The 19,220-nt window shown below is 45.7% G+C and overlaps 1 protein-coding gene across 10 annotated transcripts in view; it reads right to left on the bottom strand.

Moving 5' to 3' along the window:
- Positions 1–406: 406 nt before the first annotated feature.
- The window catches only part of PPFIA1 (PPFI scaffold protein A1), a 53,082-nt gene continuing 34,268 nt past the window's right edge, over positions 407–19,220 (bottom strand). The window contains exons 17-32 of one of the 10 annotated variants that reach the window (XM_075281013.1): positions 18,113–18,347; positions 16,231–16,260; positions 15,599–15,750; positions 14,808–14,980; positions 14,493–14,586; positions 12,452–12,533; positions 12,171–12,371; positions 10,186–10,248; positions 7,763–7,789; positions 5,670–5,845; positions 5,482–5,579; positions 4,231–4,406; positions 4,078–4,146; positions 3,627–3,792; positions 2,884–2,954; positions 407–1,951 (exon numbers count right to left, since the gene is read on the bottom strand). In XM_075281013.1, the coding sequence (XP_075137114.1) occupies positions 2,896–2,954; positions 3,627–3,792; positions 4,078–4,146; positions 4,231–4,406; positions 5,482–5,579; positions 5,670–5,845; positions 7,763–7,789; positions 10,186–10,248; positions 12,171–12,371; positions 12,452–12,533; positions 14,493–14,586; positions 14,808–14,980; positions 15,599–15,750; positions 16,231–16,260; positions 18,113–18,347 (1,801 nt within the window). In that variant the 3' untranslated portion in view covers positions 407–1,951; positions 2,884–2,895. The remainder of the gene's footprint in view (positions 1,952–2,883; positions 2,955–3,626; positions 3,793–4,077; positions 4,147–4,230; positions 4,407–5,481; positions 5,580–5,669; positions 5,846–7,762; positions 7,790–10,185; positions 10,249–12,170; positions 12,372–12,451; positions 12,534–14,492; positions 14,587–14,807; positions 14,981–15,598; positions 15,751–16,230; positions 16,261–18,112; positions 18,348–19,220) is intronic. The other 9 variants (XM_075281003.1, XM_075281007.1, XM_075281008.1 and 6 more) reach the window with 9 other exon arrangements.

The following is a 19,220-nucleotide window of genomic DNA, read 5'->3' as shown; positions in this document are numbered from 1 at the left end:
GCAGACAGACCAGAGGGGGGAGGTTCCTGCTGCAGCCAGTTGTTTTCCAGTCAGGAGGAGGAGAACATGGTTGAGCATTTGGGTCACAATGAAGATTTCTTTACAGATTTCTCAGTTTTAATTGTAATAGGAGACAAAATAAGATGAGAGGAAATTAAAGGGCATTTCCATCTGGAGTTTGCAACTCTTTCGAGAACAAGGGCTTGGGCGTTGCTGTTCACTTGTTTAATGCTGCAGTCAAATGCAAAATCTAGAGATGAGCGAGTAATACTTCGATCTTCTCCATATGGCGGCTCTGTGCTGGATGATCAGATAGCAATTAATTTTATTTTTTTTTATTTTATTTTTTTTAGAAACACGCCGTCCACACTTCGTAATTTTTCACAACATATTTATTGGCAGTGGAAAATGCTTCAGTATTTTATTGAAAGAAAGCAATAAATAATACTGTGATAAAAATAGTCCAAAAAGTACATAGACTGTACATATATTGTTACATAATCAGAAAGTACACAAACAGGATTAGAAAACAAAAAAAAAAAAAAATGTAACAAGGAATCCAAATTTTTACATGAAAAAAAAAAAAAGTAAAAGTTAACAATAAGACAAGTTTATATAACGTCAACTGCAATAAATAATACATCATGATTCAACAGAACTGATTTGTGGGTGTAGGGTTTTTCAAAAAAAATTTTTTGGAACATTACATCCAAGGGGGGAGGGAACATCAACAGGATCCCGAACAAGGCCTAGGGGGCGACACTGGGTCGTACACGAATCGCCCTATGGGAACAACCTTACGACCAATGAAAAAAATCCAACCAGGACGTGGTCGCACAATGTCGCCCCCTAGCCCTCGACTCGTCCTGACGTTTTCTTTGGGAAGAAACACAACATGACTGAAGTGGACAACGATAAAGATAAGGCCTTTAGTATAAAACAGGCTGTGCAGTGACAACCTACCGTATCGGACAGGAGAATTATAATTGGTCCTTACAGGCTCCCTGGACCGCTACAAAGCCCCGCCTTATAGTATATAGTGTTCTAAGGGCGGGGCCGATGATACCAGGGAACATGGTATCTCCTTAAAGGGGTTGTCCGAGATTAGGAAAAAAAAATAAAAATCAGCGTTTGTGCTAGTCGCGCTAAGCTGCAATACCAAGCACAGCCTGTCAACGACAGTGGCGCTCTTCTATTATTTTTTTTTTCTAATCTTTAATCACCGCCTTCAAATTTTTGTTTGTTGTTTTTTTTTTTTTTAATTTTATTCTAGAAAATGCTGTTATGGCTTTTTCGGATAGAACAGGACATAAAAAAGGAAATGTAACGTTAAAACCGTTAAACCCAATGTAAGAAAGAAAAATGTACATGCCTCCTTAGAAAAAAAAATCCGACAGGGAGAAACAAGGAACCGACGCAGACTGAGTAAATCATTCTAAGGATTGCGGAAGGCTGGGGACACTTCACAATCTTGTACCAATTCGTAGATTTTCTTGATGTTCTAAGACTGTACAAATACAATAAAAAAAATACACAAAAACCTTTCCTGCCCGGCGGGTTCTGAAATATACCCATAAATTACAATACTAGAATCATTTACAAAGCCCCCCTGGTGATTGGCAGGGACTGGCGCAGTTACAGTACATTCAGTAAGGAGGTCCGAGGGGAGGGGCCACAGCTGACAAATGGGAGGAGGAACGAGGATATGAAGGATACATGGAAAACGGACTACGGAAAGTGAACAGAAAGATGACAAAACGGTTAAAATTCTAAAATATTTCTCCTATCTATAATTTTTACTCGCTAATTTTTCTTTAAAAACTCTGTATTAAAATATCTCAAAAGTGTCTGAACAGCTTGATTTGTACGGAGGAGTCGGCCAGGTCCGGAAATGTGGAATCAAGATGGATTCGGATGTTGCATATTCATCGGTAGAAGTAATGAGGGTAAACTGGAGGGGGCGAGAAAAGAGGAGTTAGAGGCCTGCGGAGGGGGGCGCAAGGACATTATATACTGGTGTGATGGGGTGTGTACGTCTTATACTTCCTCAACACATTTCTGTATTTGCTATGCTGAGCATCCTTGAAAAATTTTTTTGTGTTTTCAGGTCCGCTGCAGATCTGAGTGTCCTCATAGTTACAGACTACAAACAAACCCTGTACAGTCTGATCCTACTGTGTGTGCAGATCTGTGTGTCTCCATTGTTACAGACTACAACCCTGTGTGTTTGAGTCTGAGCTAGTGCTGAGTTGCTCCCTTTGATCTGACCCTTCTGTTGAGTTTAGAGAGTCATTTGGGGCAGCTTCCTGACTTTCTCCTGACCCAATTCTATTGAATGGTCTCTACCTATATGTAAATTGGGAGTGATTTGACAATCAAGATACAATATTAGAGATCCTCGAGAAAACAGAGTGCATTCTGGGGTCAGTATCTGCTGATTTGGATGTTGAATATTTCCCTCTATGGGAGGTCCCAGATGTCAGACCCCACAGGTCTGATATATTGATGGCCTATCCTAACAACAGACCATCAAGGAGACTAGATGACCCCCTATAATTCTATAGAGCCAACATAGGGAATACAGTCCGCCTAAACCTAAAATTTTTTCTACATGTAGCCCTTTTATGTGGCCGAGTTTGAGACCCCTGGTAAGACACACTGAAGACTGAACACTACCTAAGGGACTACACTCTAATATAATAACTTTTTTCCAAAAACAGCATCACACCTATCCAAAGGTTGTGTGTGATATTGCAGCCCCGCCCCGTTTACTTCAGTGGAGCTATACTGCAGTACCAGACCTAACCCATGAACAGGTGTGGCGCTGTTTCAGGAAGTGAGAGAGTGTGTTTCTCCGATCCATCCACTAGGGGGAGCACTTACCGACTGATAACGTTAGCAGGAGTATGTCCTAATTGTGGCTGAATCCAGTCTTTGTATTCCAGACACATTGCCTATTAATAACCACAAGAGACATGCAAATAAACACGACATGCAGTTAGTGAGACGTTATTCGTGTAAGAATCTCTCCAACACACCAAACACCATGCATGAGCAGAGGCGCCCCCGAAAACTCTGATAAGGGGTGGACCTGGCACTTAGACGTTGGCGGATCTAGTCTGCTTTAGGTGGCCCAATTATGATATGAAGGAGAAGGCCAGGTAAATGGTGATGCAACAGGCCTGTCTGAATAGGACGCCTATAGTATCAGGCCACTTTTTGCATTGTTGCAGGAATATGGGTCTTATTTTTTGTGGTATAAGATGTATTTTCTATCCGTATCAGTTTGGGTTGCAATAAATTAGCATTCAATTTTTATTAAAGGAGCTGTAGGAAACCCATGGATAATGGAACGAGCTTATCATGTGACACGTTATGAGGGCTTGGCACTGGCAATGTCTCAAGGGTTGCACGGAGAGCAGTGGTCATGTATTACATCAGTATATAGCTATTATAGAGCTGCCTTCTGCCTGTGTCCTCCTTTTTATTTTGAGGTTAAACACACAAGGAAGAGGTTAACAAAACGACATGAGGTGGCGAGGAGTCATGGCGGAGTCTCGGTGCTCCGGCCGCACACACTCGCCCATGCCTGGCAATCACATAAGGTCAGTACAATGAGCTCCTACCATCCATCTGCATTTTCTTTGGCTGCATAGAAGGTGAAGACATGGAGGAGTTGACTCTGAAGTTGGCGGGTAGTGTCTCTGCAGAGCCAGCGCTCAGTCCTCGCACATCCTTTGGTCGGAATTTCTTTCGCCATGACGGGGCTCGTCTAAAGCTTTTATCATCATCCTGGAGGTGGGGAGCGGACATTAGTGCAGAGGTAATGGTGGACGTATTGTTATTGGTAATGTCGGTCCCTGTGCCCATTGGGGTGTGGGCGAAATCCAATACAAGCATAGAAGGAACCTACAAACGCCATGCACGTTCCCTTTGGATCAGTCATATGCAGGACCCAAGAGCACCGCCGACTGCGCCCCAACCCATTACTTTCCAAAATGGAAAATTTGTCCCCTTGCAACCATATTTATAACCCCCCCGCCCTCAACAAAATCACGTAATTGAGGTATAACCTACATCATCAAATCTTCTTTCTGTCCCTCTTATGAGAAGGTTGTTGAACTCCCGCTCCAACACTGACCGTGCCTGAAAGTAAACCAGATATTGAGATCACGGGCCTCGCGTCACCACTGCACCTCAATGTCGAAGCAGCTTGGGGGCGCCACTTACCTGTGTGTTCTGAGTGGGAATCTGTAGCAGCAGCGCCAATGTGTTGTGATCAAACGTCTCATCTAAGGCAATGAGCGCCCCGTGGACCCCACTTTCTAGAAGGTTATTTGCATATTCTTTAAGCCCGATGGATAAAACCCAGTTGATGACCCGATCGTTGCTCCAAACCAGGACGTCTGCAAGAGGAAGGAGACGCAAGGTCAATTATAATGGACCAGACTGCAGGGGGTGCTATTGTAATAAATGGCAGAATCGCAGCAGACACCCGGTAACAAACAGAACCTCCTGTCATGAGCGATGACACTGAATGGACCGTACAACAGGATATGATGCAGCGAATACAGACAGCGAATTCGGTTCTGTAAAGGTCACATGACCAATAATATACTAATGCATTAGATTGACAGATTAGTGGGGGTCTGGAGGTTTGGAGATGTCATGGCGCTCATGTGAGGCATAGCGCTATACAATTATAGTGGCTGTGTCTGGTACTGCACAAATCTCTGTCCCATTCAATCATATGGAGCTGCAGTACCGGGCACGGCCACTACAAAAGGGACAGCACTGTGCCTTAAATGAGGTACAACTATCCAATATTAATGGGCTATGCTTAGGATAGGTCACCCCTTTAACACCACACAATGTCTAAAAGATACCCGCATACAGAATCCGAATATTTGCCATACCCTACTAATACCTCATCATATACAGGCCACACAATACCGCCATCTAGTGGCCAAATAAATACACCATCCAATGCAAAGCCCATCTATACAGCTTGGACAATACGTCCAGAATATACCACCACCAGTAATTCTGCTTTCAGACAGAGGCCAATTGGAAACGGGGGGCCCTGGGCAGCAGCTCAGTCGCATTCACGAGAGCAGGGCCCCTAAGCAATGTAAAGTGCTGTGCTTGGCAAGTTGTTAAAGGGGATTTTCGTCCTGTGGGGCCCCAGCCTTAAGGCTATTCCTACGTGTGATCGAGAAAAAAAATTTGATTTTAAATGATAGGATCCCTTTAAGAGGTTTTAGTGTTCACTTCAACCCTGTGGTCTCTCCAACCATCCACCCTGTGAGGGTCCCAGATTTCAGACCCTCACCGATCAGATACTGATGACCTATCCTAAACACAAGTCACTCGTATAAGTCCCAGAAAACACCATTAAAAGGTATAGATCGGCCTCATATGTGACACCGCACAGGAGGCCGCAATCTACTGTTCTCGGATATCCGCCACTCTAGCACCCACCTTTGATTTCACTTTGACTTTCCTCCCGTTTCCTCTCCAGCTCCTTCCGGTCGTAGTTCAGCCTCCGTAAGCACATGATGCCGCACTGGAAGCTGTTCCTATTTGTAGACAGGGATCATGAGATATTTTTGATATGCCACACAGGACAGATTTGCCTCCTATGATATGAGGCGTCCCATAGAGGTTACCTGTGGAAGCTGTCCACCATTTTTAATTGCCCGCGGAGATCCTTCTTGGTTAAGTGGTCCAGCATCCTGGCGTCAACAAGGCACTCCATGAAGTAACTGCGATACTGCGGTAAGCCAAGGCTGGGCAGCCATTCATTCCCAATCCACTCGTGGTTCATGTCTCCATAGGCTAAGGTCTAGGAGGACAGAGTATTGTAAGAGCAGGAATCTCCCCCCTACCTAGTATACTCATTGTGATGTGAGCGCCAATCATGGCGACTGAAAATCAGCAACGTGTTGAGATCATGGACTGATTGTACGGCTAGGGCACGGCCATGTGGGCAACTTCAAGGTTAAATCTGACCTTTCACCGCCTCCACTTCTTTGCATCCTTCAATAGGTGGCGCTCAATTAATACCAGCACAGTTGAAATTTTTTCTCAAGTCCCCACCATTCCTGAGCAATCAATGCTATTAGTCTCAGCATCCAATATTCTAATAGGTCTTCCTATAGTCAAGTGGGCGGCTCCCAGACCATCTGCTCCAGTTCTCGACCGCCCACTTGGACAGAGAACCTACTTAGACTATGGAGTGCTAAAACTTAACAGCACTGATTGCTCAGGATAGGTGGGGGCTAGAGGAAAAATTCCAACTGTGCCAGAATCAGTGGAGTGGAGCCTATTGAAGGATGCAAAGAGTTGGTGTAGGATGTGAAAGGTCCACTGTCAAGGGGTTATCCAGAGAATTTACTTCCCCTAAGTTCTACATCAGGTTTCTGGGCTGGTTCCAACTCTGGGTTTTACGATTGCAACCCTCTAAGTTGATCTTCCTGCTCCCTCTTCGGAGTTCACAAGTACTTACCTGTACTACGGAGGCTGGTGGGGTAAATCGTTGTAATGGTAAAGGCAGTCACCATAGTACAGGTAAATACCAGGGAACACAGGGGAGGAGACGGAGCAACTGCGGGGCTAGGCGCTGGTTCCTGGTTTTGATCACATGTCCCAAGGCCAGAACCTGTCTGGAATCCCAAGGTTCAACCCAAATAGACCACGTGGGAAGTAATAGTCCCTGGATAAACATCTTTAACCTATGGGAAGGGGGAAGCTGCTGACAGTCTTGACCTACTGCAAAAAGACCAACATGGCCTGACTAAGGAAACGCGGATGTCGTCATTGACGTGTGGTAATGCCATGGCCTCTGCCCAGGTCTGAGGATTCATGGCACCTCTCATGAGCTTACAAACCAATGCAACCATGTGTATGGATATAGTCCCTGCTTGACATATCCCATGTGATGGTGTTCACATTACCATCATGGCTTTCATTCATGGACCACTATAACCAGATCAGAGATCACCGATTTATTATGGGATCCATTACATAAACGTCTGGATTTCAGCATTTCTGACACTTGATGTACAAGGATGTCGGACTAGATGTAATTCACTTAAAGGGGAGGTTTGGGCCTACAGTTATATTCTAGTAAGGGGTTCTGGCCTGGTTCTGAGCACCAGGTCACAACATTGGAACCCCAAGATCCATCATCCAATGTTCGTCAAGTCAGTTAAGGTAATTTTAACACCCTGGACAACCCCTTTAACTCTATGGGACTGCATGTACAGTCCTTGGCCATCTCGGTCAGTCCCATAGAGATGAATGGGGACACGGTACACATCTCAGATGGGATATTCGTTCGGTGCGGGTTAAGCAGTCAGAACTCTGCATTGTGTCTCTCCTCTGTTAATCCTCCTGGGAATGTATGACAACTGGGTGCTCCCATTCCCCTTGTGGCAAAGGGGTGTTCAGCAATGACTATTACAGTGGAAACATGATGAAAGGGAACGGTTATAGCCAGGCTCTCAATACAATTCCAGGAGGAACAATAGAGGAACAAGACTGCAACCTAAGTAGAGAGGCTTCAGAATTGCTGGGATAGTTTTGGACTGTGTATGCATGCAGGTCTATGGAGAACGAGCAGTGACATCCCATCATCTGGGCAAATGCAAATCAAAACCAGAGCAATTAAAGGAAATGACGACTAATTGACTAATTTGCACTAAGGACTGATTAGCAAAGAGTTAAAAAGAAAAAGACATATTAGTGAAAATGCTCAAACCTGAGCCCAGCTCCCCTCCTCATCGTCCTGGTGTTACGTAGGGTTAGGAAAGCAAAAGAACACAGAACGTTAGTCAGCCAGATGAACGAGACTAGAAGTCACTCCATGCAACACACGAGAAGTACATGCAATATGGAAACACATAGAAACAGTCAGGAACCTCTGAGGCTAGGATTGCCAGTGGTAGGGGGCGAAGCGCCCTGTAACCTGCATGATAGAGTTGTAGGCCTCATCTTTCAAAGCTGTACAGTCCCAAAACTTGGAGACAGCTGGTGGTGCGCCCGCTGACGGGCATCCTGCAAAACACTTTGGCACAGCAAGGGACCCCGTATCCTGCCTGCGGTGATCGAGAGGTTCTCTGGTTTCTAATAATTTCTCATAATATCCCTTTAAAAGGAATGTGTTACCAAATAGAAAAAAAATTTGCGAATGTAAGTTACAGTTTATTAATTTTAGAATTTTTGGCACATTTTATTTTTCACATTTCAGGAAATATTGCAATATAAAATTTTATTTTTTTTCTTAAATTTCCCACTATTGGCCACTAGAATGAGCATCATACGTGTCCTGTGACATTACATGTGGTTAGCTCATGTCTCCTAGGCTGCTCCATATCTGGTTGCTTAAGGACCTCTGATGACGCCATCACAGGTCCTTAAAGAGGACCTTTCATGGTTTGGGGCACAGGCAGTTCTATATACTGCAGGAAAGCCAACAGTGCGCTGAATTCAGTGCACTGTCGGCTTTCACAATCTGTGCCCTGGTGAACAGCTATCGGTCCCGGTACCACAGTCTTCACAGTCAGAAGGGCGTTCCTGACAGTCAGTCAGGAACGTCCTTATTCACAGCAGCTCCTATCGCGCTGTGCTGTGTGAGCTCCCGATAATACTCGTCTATGGACAAGCACTGTGAACAGAGGGAGGGAACGTTCCTCCCCGCTCACAATGTACAGTGCTATAGGCGCTGCTGTGCAGAAGGACGTTCCTGACTGACTGTCAGAAACGCCCTTCTGACTGTGAAGAGCTACAGTACCTAGACCGATAGCTCTTCATTGGGGCACAGATCGGGAAAGCCGACAGTACGCTGAATTCAGCGCACGGTCGGCTTTCCTGCAGTATATAGAACTGCCTGTGCCCCGGACCATGAAAGGTCCTCTTTAAGCAGCAACTGTAATACACATAAAGCTCTGCACTGCTACATTGAAGCTTATTAAAAGCAGTTAGGGTAAGTTCACACAGGATCTTTTGGTCAGGATTTTGAGGCCATATCCGCCTCAAAATCCTGACCAAAATGACAGCTCCCATTGAAATCAATGGGACCCGGTCAGTTCTTGTTTCTGGGAGCTGTTTGTTCCGGCTCCCGGCAAAAGAAGCGAGATGCTCACTCTTTCAGGCGGATGTCGCGAGTCGAAAGACACTCCCTCCTGACTAGGACCATACATTTGGGCCTGATCCAGAGCGGAGTGCACTGCACCGGCATCCAGTCGCAGCTACCCGTATTTTGGTCTGGAACCTGGGGCAGCCTCTGCTTCAGGTTCCGGACCAAAAAACCCTGTGTGAACTTACCCGTAAAGGGCCTATTCACTTTCAAATTGTGAATTCCTATCCTTAGGTCTGACAGCCAGCACCACGTGGATCCTGGCAATGCTTACATGCTGGAAACTGCACCGTTTTTGGTACTGCAGCGCTGACCCATTGAAGTCTATGGGGCAGCTTTGAGGTACCTAAAGCCACTGAGAGCAAAGAGCGTCTCCTGGCTTGTAAACATTACTGGGCACGTTGTCCTGGAACAGCTGATCTGCCTAAGGGCCTGGCTTTAGACCCCACCTTAGATCAAATATCGATGGTCTATTCTAAGGCTAGCCACCAATATTAGAAAGTGGATACCCGCTTTAATATGTATGGTTCGAACAGTAGTAGCAAACACATCGGCACAGTCTTTTTTTTGCATGTGTCACATTAGAGAGCTGGATTGTGTGTCAATGTGGTTGCTTAAGGACCATGAATGATGTCATCAAAGGTCCTTTAGCAACAAGAAATCACCTGTGTCCTATGTAATGAATTGACAGTACACTGTGGCCAACAACAGGAAAAAAAATTTCAAATATTTCCTGACAAATGGGGAAAAAAAAATTTTAAAAAAAATGGCCAAAATTCTAATGACATAGTAATTTTCATTAATGGAAAAAAAAAAATTTGTTTATTTGAAGACACATTCCCTTTAAGTGCTTGGCAGAGGGTAGACAACCCAAGCCTCGACTCGGCCAGGCACTTTAGGGATTAAATGATAAAAACCCAAACCTAAAAACTAAAAAAAACATCCGAGCGTCTACCAATCCACTTGTAAAACTACACAGAAGGTGGCGAGAGGCACCGGGCGGGGGGGGGATGCTACACAGACAAGCGGCGGTGCTGGAAACTAACCGTTTGTGGCGAGGCTGTGAGAGTTTCCATCTCTTCGTGTGTAACCCAGACATTTCCCGTGGACTAATACAAGCACATCCAGTGAGGGAAGCAGTAACAGAGAGGGAAGGTGGCACAAGAGATAAGCAACAGGTACATGGTGGAGCAGGAGAAGAGCAAGTGCTAAGAGTCTAAGAAGGCATTAAAGGGTTAAGCCCAACTCATAAGAGGGAGGACCAGCGATGGGCTGCAGCACTCAGGGCCCTTCTGGTGATGTAGAGGAACTGCAGGGCCGGCTGGATTCCCTTGCACGGTCGATATCCAGGAGCGCTGCAGTCGTGAATCAGCACTGCAGCCTCTTCATGACCGGTGAGGGGCCCAGAGGTTGAACCACCACCGATCAGACCCTAGCAGTATGCCGTTACTTTATGAGAAGAGATTAACCCTTTAAGAGAGGACTTTTCGCCACCTCCACCAGCTGAAGCCCTTTCCGTCCTTTAATAGTCACCCCTTCAATGATTCCGACAGTTGTCATTTTTCTCTAGCCCCCACCGTTCCTGAGCAATCAGTGCTTTGGTGCCTGATATCCTAACTAGACTCACTAATGTCAAGTGGGTGGTGCCAGTCAGAACTGGGCAAAGGGGTGAAGCATGCCCCCGTTCCTGCCTGACACTACCCACTTGATATTAGGGAGTCTGGTTAGGATATCAGGCACCAAAGCTAAGAACTCTGATTTCTCAGGAATAGTGGGGGACCAGTGAAAAAAAAATCCAGCTGGGCCAGAAACAATAGAGGGGAGACTATTAGGGAATGAAAAGAGCTGATGTTGGTGGAGGAGGTGAAAGGTCCTCTTTAAGGTTTGACCAGACTAAGGTCCACACAGAAGAACAGCTGGAAACATGAGTTCATCCCTGGTCCTGGCAAGAGCTACCCAACCACCTCAAAACCCTATGGCTTTGTCCCAGCGAGTTACTTGTACTGATAACCAGTGAGTAATATGTTTAAGAGACCCTAGGGACTGGTTATAGTAACTGTGATGGGAGATAGGTTATCAATATCCGATGGTAGGGGTCTGGAACACAGGACTCCTACAGATCATCTGCTTGAAGCCGCAGCAGGGCATCACAGGCCCGTGGCGCCATAATCATTTGTGCTGTGGCCTTTTTGCGCTCAGCCCCATTTAAATGAACGGGCAAGAGCTGCAATACCAAATACAGCAACTATATAATTGTTTGGCACTGTGCTTATCTGAATGCTGCAGACTCTTCAAACAGCTGATCGGTGTGGGTGTCAGATCACTACCGAATGATATTGATGACCTATGCTATGGACAGGTCAGCAACATTAAAAACCCTTTAACAAAACACACGCTGCTGTGTGGGTCAACAAAACAATGGGGATTGAGGATAAAAAAAAATATATATAAAAATATATTTAACAAACCTTTTAGGGGTCACTATATAGATACGGCATTAAAGGGGTATTCTTCCCAACAACCAGTTTTCACCTATCCGCAGGATAGATGGTATACAGGTTAGGATTAGCCCCCTGGGACTCCGACCAATCTCCCAAACAGGAGGTCCCTGGTCCATGTTTACATGGAGTGATGGTGAGCATGCTCGAATGTATCAGTCCCATGGACTTTGAAAGAAGCGGCAGTGGGCATGCTCGACCACCAGTCCAGTCACGTGGGCCAGAGGATCCCATTCTAGACCCCCGATGACCAAACACTAATAATTTACTGTGGGACAACAGCTAATGGCGTTTTTTGGGGAGCCCACCCTCCAACATGCACCCAGGGAGGAGCTTTAAGAGTAGAATGGTCAGAATTACTCTGGGTGTCCATGTAATGTAGGGACCGATTTGGAAAATCTGGTCATGTGACCCCCTTCCTCCATTACCTGCTATTATGGCATATTATAGAATGAATTAAACCCTTAAGTACAATGTGAACAGCGACTAAACTCACAACTTTAAAAGTAAGAATAAAGTAAAAATCTTCTTACCGTTCTGGACGTGGGAGGAGCGGAAGGACTGGTTAGGGACATGATCTCTTGGATGGCGAGCCGCAGCTTTAACCTGTGCAAAGGGTTACTGATACCAATCTCCCTCTGGATTTCTGTGTCAGAAAGAGCCGACATTATCGCCCCGCTTTTCACATTGGCTCGACATGCAGCCACGTACCAGGCGGGCATCCCGACCCAGAGCTACAGCGAGAAGACAAAGGGTTAATAGTCACATACAAGCCTACAGATAGCTGACGAGGCTGCCAATGACCGTGTCTTACCTCCAACCATACAACCACGGTTGGACCGTCCCACTGTGCAAATGGCAGCCCCTGCCGCCGGGCTTCTTCCAGCAACTCGTGCCTGAAATCACAGATTAGATTAGGAAAATCCTGACGGCAAATATTTCGATGCTCAGAGATTCATGTTCTGTCGTCATATATAAAACTTCTGCATCTTCAGATTTTCATTATCTGCCATTACTTTCTGATGCTGTACCTGACTGGGGAAGACACAAGCCGGACGCCCATCACAAACTGCAATGGCCTCCAAGTCTGTGTCCTCTGCAAAATGGACTGGGATAATGCATGCTGCAATTTTTTAGAAAAACAGTCATGTGCACTGCAGCATACACTCCTATGGATCCATTGGCAGTCCATGACCTTCAGAGATAGGAATATCCCTTTAAGAGAGCATTTTTGCTGCATTACCACCCTACTCCATGGTGTTTCTGTACTACATGCATTTGGTTTTAGCTTCGTGGACCATCACTCTGGGACTGGTAAAAATATCCTGAAGGTTTTGGAGAACATGCAATGCAATCTACCCTATAACCAAATTATCAAGCACATGGACAGGAGGGGCGCTGTTTCTATGGAAGGAGATAAGTTGTTCTCCTAAGACAACCCATGTAACCCGTTTTCTACCTAAGGAAGAGAACGAAACCTAGAAAATAATCAGTTTATGACACATCGCAGGAGAGTTTCTGACACCACGGCACAAAGAGAAAACCAGGACTAGAGAAATTAAATGCAATCCTCACCCTTAAAGGGGTTGTCCCATAGGGAATAAGTGTCAGATCGCTGGGGGGTCTGACCAATGGGTTCCCCAATGATCATGAGAACAGGGAAAGTTCCCCATGTCTCCTCCTTGCTATGGGTTTGCATTCCCAAGTGCAGAGCCGCTCACACCAGCCTAATGGCGGTCGGACCCCCAGGTGTGACACTTCTCCCTATTCTAAGTGTCGGTAATGGCACAACCCCTTTAATAAATCACAAGATTCATGCATATAGAATGAGGATAGAGGAGCATCTGCCACTGCACGCCGTACACTCACCCTGATATTATGCTAGACACAAAATACGGGGGAGACAAACAAAATACAAACATAAATACAACCCCAAAGTGGCGGCGAGTCATATACACACTATGAAGGCGCACAACAATACATGGTAGTATGGAGTCTCACATCCCCTGAAAAGGCTAGATATAGCCAAATATGTCACCCCTGGCACAGAGAATATAGTAGTGCAGCTGACCCCTCATGTAATGCATCGACGCACAGACTACTTTTACATTTAAAGGGAAGGGCTCCCAAAGTAGTGTAGCAAAGGGGCCGTACTGCCCACATGGTGAAATGTACACCTGTGCAGTCCCCCCGGGCTCTCCCTTCACTGACTGGGCAGAACGCTGAGTGACTCTGCCCAATCACAGCCCTACCGTTACACCTACACAGTGCTCGATCTGCATTCATCTCTATGGTCAGTGCAGGGACCCATTAATGCTCCCTAGAGAGCAGAGTAACCCACTGGACTCCAGCTTTCACTGCCTCCTAACAAGAATCTTAAAATTAACCATCCGGCTACGCTAGACCACCAGGGATCTTTGACATTGACACATCTACAGTCACAGACAACCAAAGGATACACATATTGACCCCCATCACTGCTCTAGATCACCAGTAACCCCCTTCAGTGCCTTAGAACCCCAGGGATATAAATAGGAACCTTATCACTTCCTTAGACAATCACGGGCGCAGACATTAACCCCCATCAACAAGGCTGTGGAGTTAGTAGGCCAAAAAACTGACTGACTCCTATTATTTCCTGGATACTATGGAGCCATGTACATCAGGCTGCATTATAGCTAATTCTCAGGGTGCTGCAAGTGAAGATTTGATAAGATTTGATGCATTTTTGTATTGCAGGCTTAGAGGGAACAGCGCTCAGGTCCCTAACTGCTCACTCACTACGGGGCCATGATGTTCAGGTGCCCATAGTGATGGCGAGACAACTCCTATAACAATATTAGAACAGTTCTTACTTCTTCTGGAGCTTCCGATTTTTCTCTACTTGTCCTCCGAGCTTTGTAAGACCAAGGGATTCTTGGGAGGTGCTTTCAAATTCTGGGATCCCACCTATAAATGACATTCAGCGAGTTACTACTGAATAATGAATATGACTAGCTCTGGTATGTGGTACATCCGGATTATCGCGATGACTACAGAACCCATCAGGTGACACATGGGATTACAATAAACGTGCCCATCAATCCACACATTCCCTTCATCCTCCCAGCAGGTGTGAATCAGGCCTAAAGGTTGTGATTGTATGTAATGTGACATAGGTCACGGCTCACCTGGCCCCAGGGGCTCCTTGCCCATTTGTCCAGGACGTCCCTTTTCTTTTTTGCCAAATAAGCGTCCGATGGATGACTTGATGCCTTTCTTCTTTGGGGCTTTGTTGAGGGAGTCCTGGCTGCTGTTGCTACTGCTGGGATTGCTGACCTGACCGTCCTGCGAGCCTGTGGAACTGTAAGACGCCGTTCAGTAAGTCTGGCCATACACATTGCACATGAACCTGCCAAACACCTAACATGGGGTAGGCAACCTGCAGCTATTGGGAAATGATATCTCCCAGCATGCATACTTGATCTGCTGTTCTGGAAACTCCCATAGAAGTGAATGGAGCACGCTAGGAGTTGTAGTTTCCCAGAGTGCCAAAAGTTGCTGTGTACAGTATTGGGACCTACCAATCTCCTCAAAATGGCATATACAGGAGATCAGGATGGATTTCAACTGCAGATCCTTTTGTTCCTGGGGATGCTGCAACCTGAAGCTTCTCTCCCCCTCCCCAAGCATGCACGAGGCAATTGGATGGTCTCTTATGGCCTGTGAAGCTATAAGAGACCATCCGACGCTCTACAGGCAGAAGAACCTGAGTTCAGGACTCTAAGTCCATAGTGTACAGATGCTAAAAAAACGGGGTAGATGTGCAGGGGTTGTCTTATTGCATTTCTTCAATGTGTTACAGTCAGTAAGTCTCCAACTTTGCAAAGATTGCAGGAAAATCCCAAAGGATCATACAATCCTCGGCAAAGGCACAGGCACCCTACAACCCACAGATCAGTAGGACGTGATCGATACATACTTTCTAATGTCCCGGATGTCCTCATGACTCATGGTGTGCAACGCTCCTTTATGAACCGAACTTAACCGCAAAGATCTGGGCGAGGAAGGCGGGGAGGTCTCGCAGCGTATTGTAGTTTTGTCATCCCGAGAATCGTCTCTAGTCCCTGGAGGCTGGATACACAAAGATGGTATTAAGTACTGCTGTATTTCCCCAGGTATCATTACATTTACAAGACAGTAAAGCAGCATGAACTATAATCATGAACGAATAAAAAATAATATGCATGTAGGGATGCATTCACACTATGATTGCAAGGTACATTGGGCATATGCACTGGAAAAGCTTCCGAAGGTCCATAACACTTGTGGCCTCCATCAAGTGAACAGGGGCCTATAGATACAATTGACTTATGTGCACGGAGCTTTACTAGTACATATGTATATATGTAAAGCGAAAGAAAAAAAAATACATGTATGGAGTAATATGATGGATTCTTCACGCTCGTCATAGTGTATACACACACACAAATGGATAAACTACTGCAAAAGTCAAAAATAATAGAAATAAGAGTGAAATGAGTGTGTGATTCGAAGTAACACTGACATGCAAAAGCACAGCAAGGTGCAATGGTATAAATAGCGTAATATTACCTTCCTACGGTACTTCCGTAAATCGCTAGGCTTAATAAAGACGTGCAAAGAGAGGAGTTAGTAGAAGGAAGCAAAGGAAACGCTCAGAGAAAACCAACACCACAAGCTCAGGGATAGAAGCATAAAATTCCTATGGCGGAATTGGTACAAGCTGGAAAATTCTTCGAAGGTGAATTTTTTCTGCATGAGCAAATTCTGCCATGAAATTTGCAAATTTCTGCACCAGCCGGGTGGAATTTGGCACTTCAGCGGTGGTGATTGGGTAGAATTCGCCTGAAGGTAGATTATGATGCTAGAGGAACTGGGAATGAACGGGAGGCAGGACTAAAATGTTGCAACAGAAATAATATGCCAAGCTATTTTTGTTGCAGATTTCAAGGGATTCTACCATTAAAATCAAATTTTTTTTGATCACACGTAGGAATAGCTTTAAGAAAGGCTATTCTTCTACCACCTTTAGATGTCTTCTTCACGCCGCTGTTTGGTAGAAATCCCGGTTTTCGTCTGTATGCAAATGAATTCTCTCGCAGCACTGGGGGCGTCCCTAATGCTGCGAGAGAACTCTCCAGTGACGCCTAAGTCTTCTTCAGGAACGGATTCTTCATGCGTCTTCTTCCGGCTCTGAGGGTCAAAATTCTAGGTCTCGGGAAGAGCCGACTGTGCATGCCCACAGGCCACAAGAAAATGGCAGCTTACTTACTGTGTAAGCGGCCATTTTCTTGTGACCTGTGGGCATGCGCAGTCTGCTCTGCCTGAGGCCTAGAAGTCTGAAGCCAGCGCCGGAAGAAGAAATGAAGAGAGGCCGTTCCTGAAGAAGATGGAGTTGTCGCTGGAGAGTTCTCTCGCAGCATTAGGGACGCCCCCAGTGCTGTTTGAGCAATGAGGACCGCCTCCAGTGCTGCGAGAGAACTCATTTACATACCGACGAAAACTGGGATTTCTACCGAACGGCAGCGCGGAGAAGACATCTAAAGGTAGGAGAAGAATAGACTTTCTTAAGGCTATTCCTAGGTGTGATCGACAATTTTTTTTTATTTTTTTTTATGCTACAATCCCTTTCATTCCCAATGAAGTCTATGGGGCAGCTCTGCAGCACAAGAACCGTATGGAGAGTGATCAGCGCAGGTACCGGTATATAAACCTTAACAGGAGCCATGCTGTCCCGAAACAGCAAACCTGTGGGGGTCTCGGCTGTCGGACCCTTATAAATCTAATATTGATGACCGATGCTAATGATAGACCGTCAATATTAGAAACCGGATAACCCATTTAATACAAGTCGTACAATTCCCTGTTAGTCAATGTCAGGACACAATCTGCCTTCTCTGTAGAAGTTGACGCTGACATGCTGAGGGACATGCTGTGATTTTTCGGAATATGAAAATGCTTTTCCCCAGTATAATAAAAGGTCAATGGACATCAACAGGGAACGATCTGAAGAAAGGAATTTTTCTTAGTAAAGGTCAGATCAATGATAGAAAAGGTGAAAATAATCCGATAGAAGGTAAAATCCCCATTGTACAGTCCACTCAGCAGCAGAAATACAGTCCGAGCACTGCTGCCCTATTACCGAACCCATATAACAGAGATCCACAGGGTCCCAATGGGCCCCACTCATCACTTTCTTAATATACAATGTGATTTGATATATTATAAATCCCGGCTGAAGCCACCACTTGGGGGCGCTAACTATGTTTGGACTTAACTACTCATTGGAAGCTGTATAGATTTATAGGACACGAGTGCCCACTATAGTTGGCCACAATGACGGGATCACAACACAGGGCACCTCAGCAGTTGTATGTCCTAGCTTGTCAATGACTAGGACACATGGTGGATGGTGCGGACTACACGACCCAGCATTTCCGCACAGAATACTTACCAAAGTCATGACACCCAGCCTATCCACTTCCCGTGCGGGGCTGTGCGGGATTCTTCTGGGGGTCGATCGGCCGCTACCAGGTGGGGAGGACCCGGCCAGGGAGGTGCCGGTGAACAAGGGAGGGATAGAAGTCATGGACCTGAAGCGGCCAATGTTGTCTAAGCTTCCGCTGCCCACCCGAGACTCGATCTCCTCGGCTCTCTGCTCCGTGGTCTCCTTCTCTTCTTGTATTAACCTAATCAGACAAAAGTAGGACAGCCATGTAAGGTAGAGCGCCCTCCAACAAACTGAACAGACTAAAAGAATGGGCTCTCCGTTTATTAACCCTTTCTGTTGTGATTAGTTTCACATTTTTGGCAAATATATATAAATCATAACATAATAAAACATTGTGGTATACCCCATATATAGTTGCATTTACATTGACAGCGCCTTCATGCAATTTTGCATCAAAATTGAATCTGGAAAAATGGATAAAGGTTTAGGTTTGTGGCTACAAGGCTGAACCCGGCGGAGTCTGATATAAATCGCCAGGATGTGCAGGTAGGCCCCATGCACCTGACCGGGTGTGCTTGCAACTTGGAAACGAGTGACATCCGAGTGCATTCAGGGATGTATTCATCTTTATGGAGGCTTCGGATCCATTATGCTGAGATGACCGGGATGCTTACAGAGCAGGTCATACCCTGCTCCGTGTCATCGGGACAGAATAGATCAAAAGGCCCCATAGATGTGAATGCATCACAGATTTTACTCCGTGTCATCCAAGTGTATTCTGCTGCAAACTCAACCCCACATCAGAAGCACATTTGGTCTTGGACATGGGGCCTTAATATGCTCCACTTATTCCTATGTCTGTGCTGTGCATGCGCGACCTTACATGGGACTATCAAGAGCATCAAGTCGCATTAGTTAAACAGGGTCAGACCGATTCGGATCCTCTTCCACTTGGGTAATGAGCAGCTGATCTGTGTAGGGTTCAGGTGTTGGACCCACCAAAGATCAGATTCTCATGACCTATCCAGTGGATAGTCCAGTTTAAGGAGGCTTCATATAAGCGGCACAAGAAATCACAGAAACCATAATTCTGAATAATACAGGCACAATC

The sequence above is a fragment of the Leptodactylus fuscus genome, chromosome 7, assembly GCF_031893055.1.
Source record: "Leptodactylus fuscus isolate aLepFus1 chromosome 7, aLepFus1.hap2, whole genome shotgun sequence".
NCBI lineage: Eukaryota > Metazoa > Chordata > Amphibia > Anura > Leptodactylidae > Leptodactylus > Leptodactylus fuscus.
The sequence above is the reverse complement of the archived record's forward strand: the minus strand, read 5'-3'. Positions and strand labels throughout refer to the sequence as shown.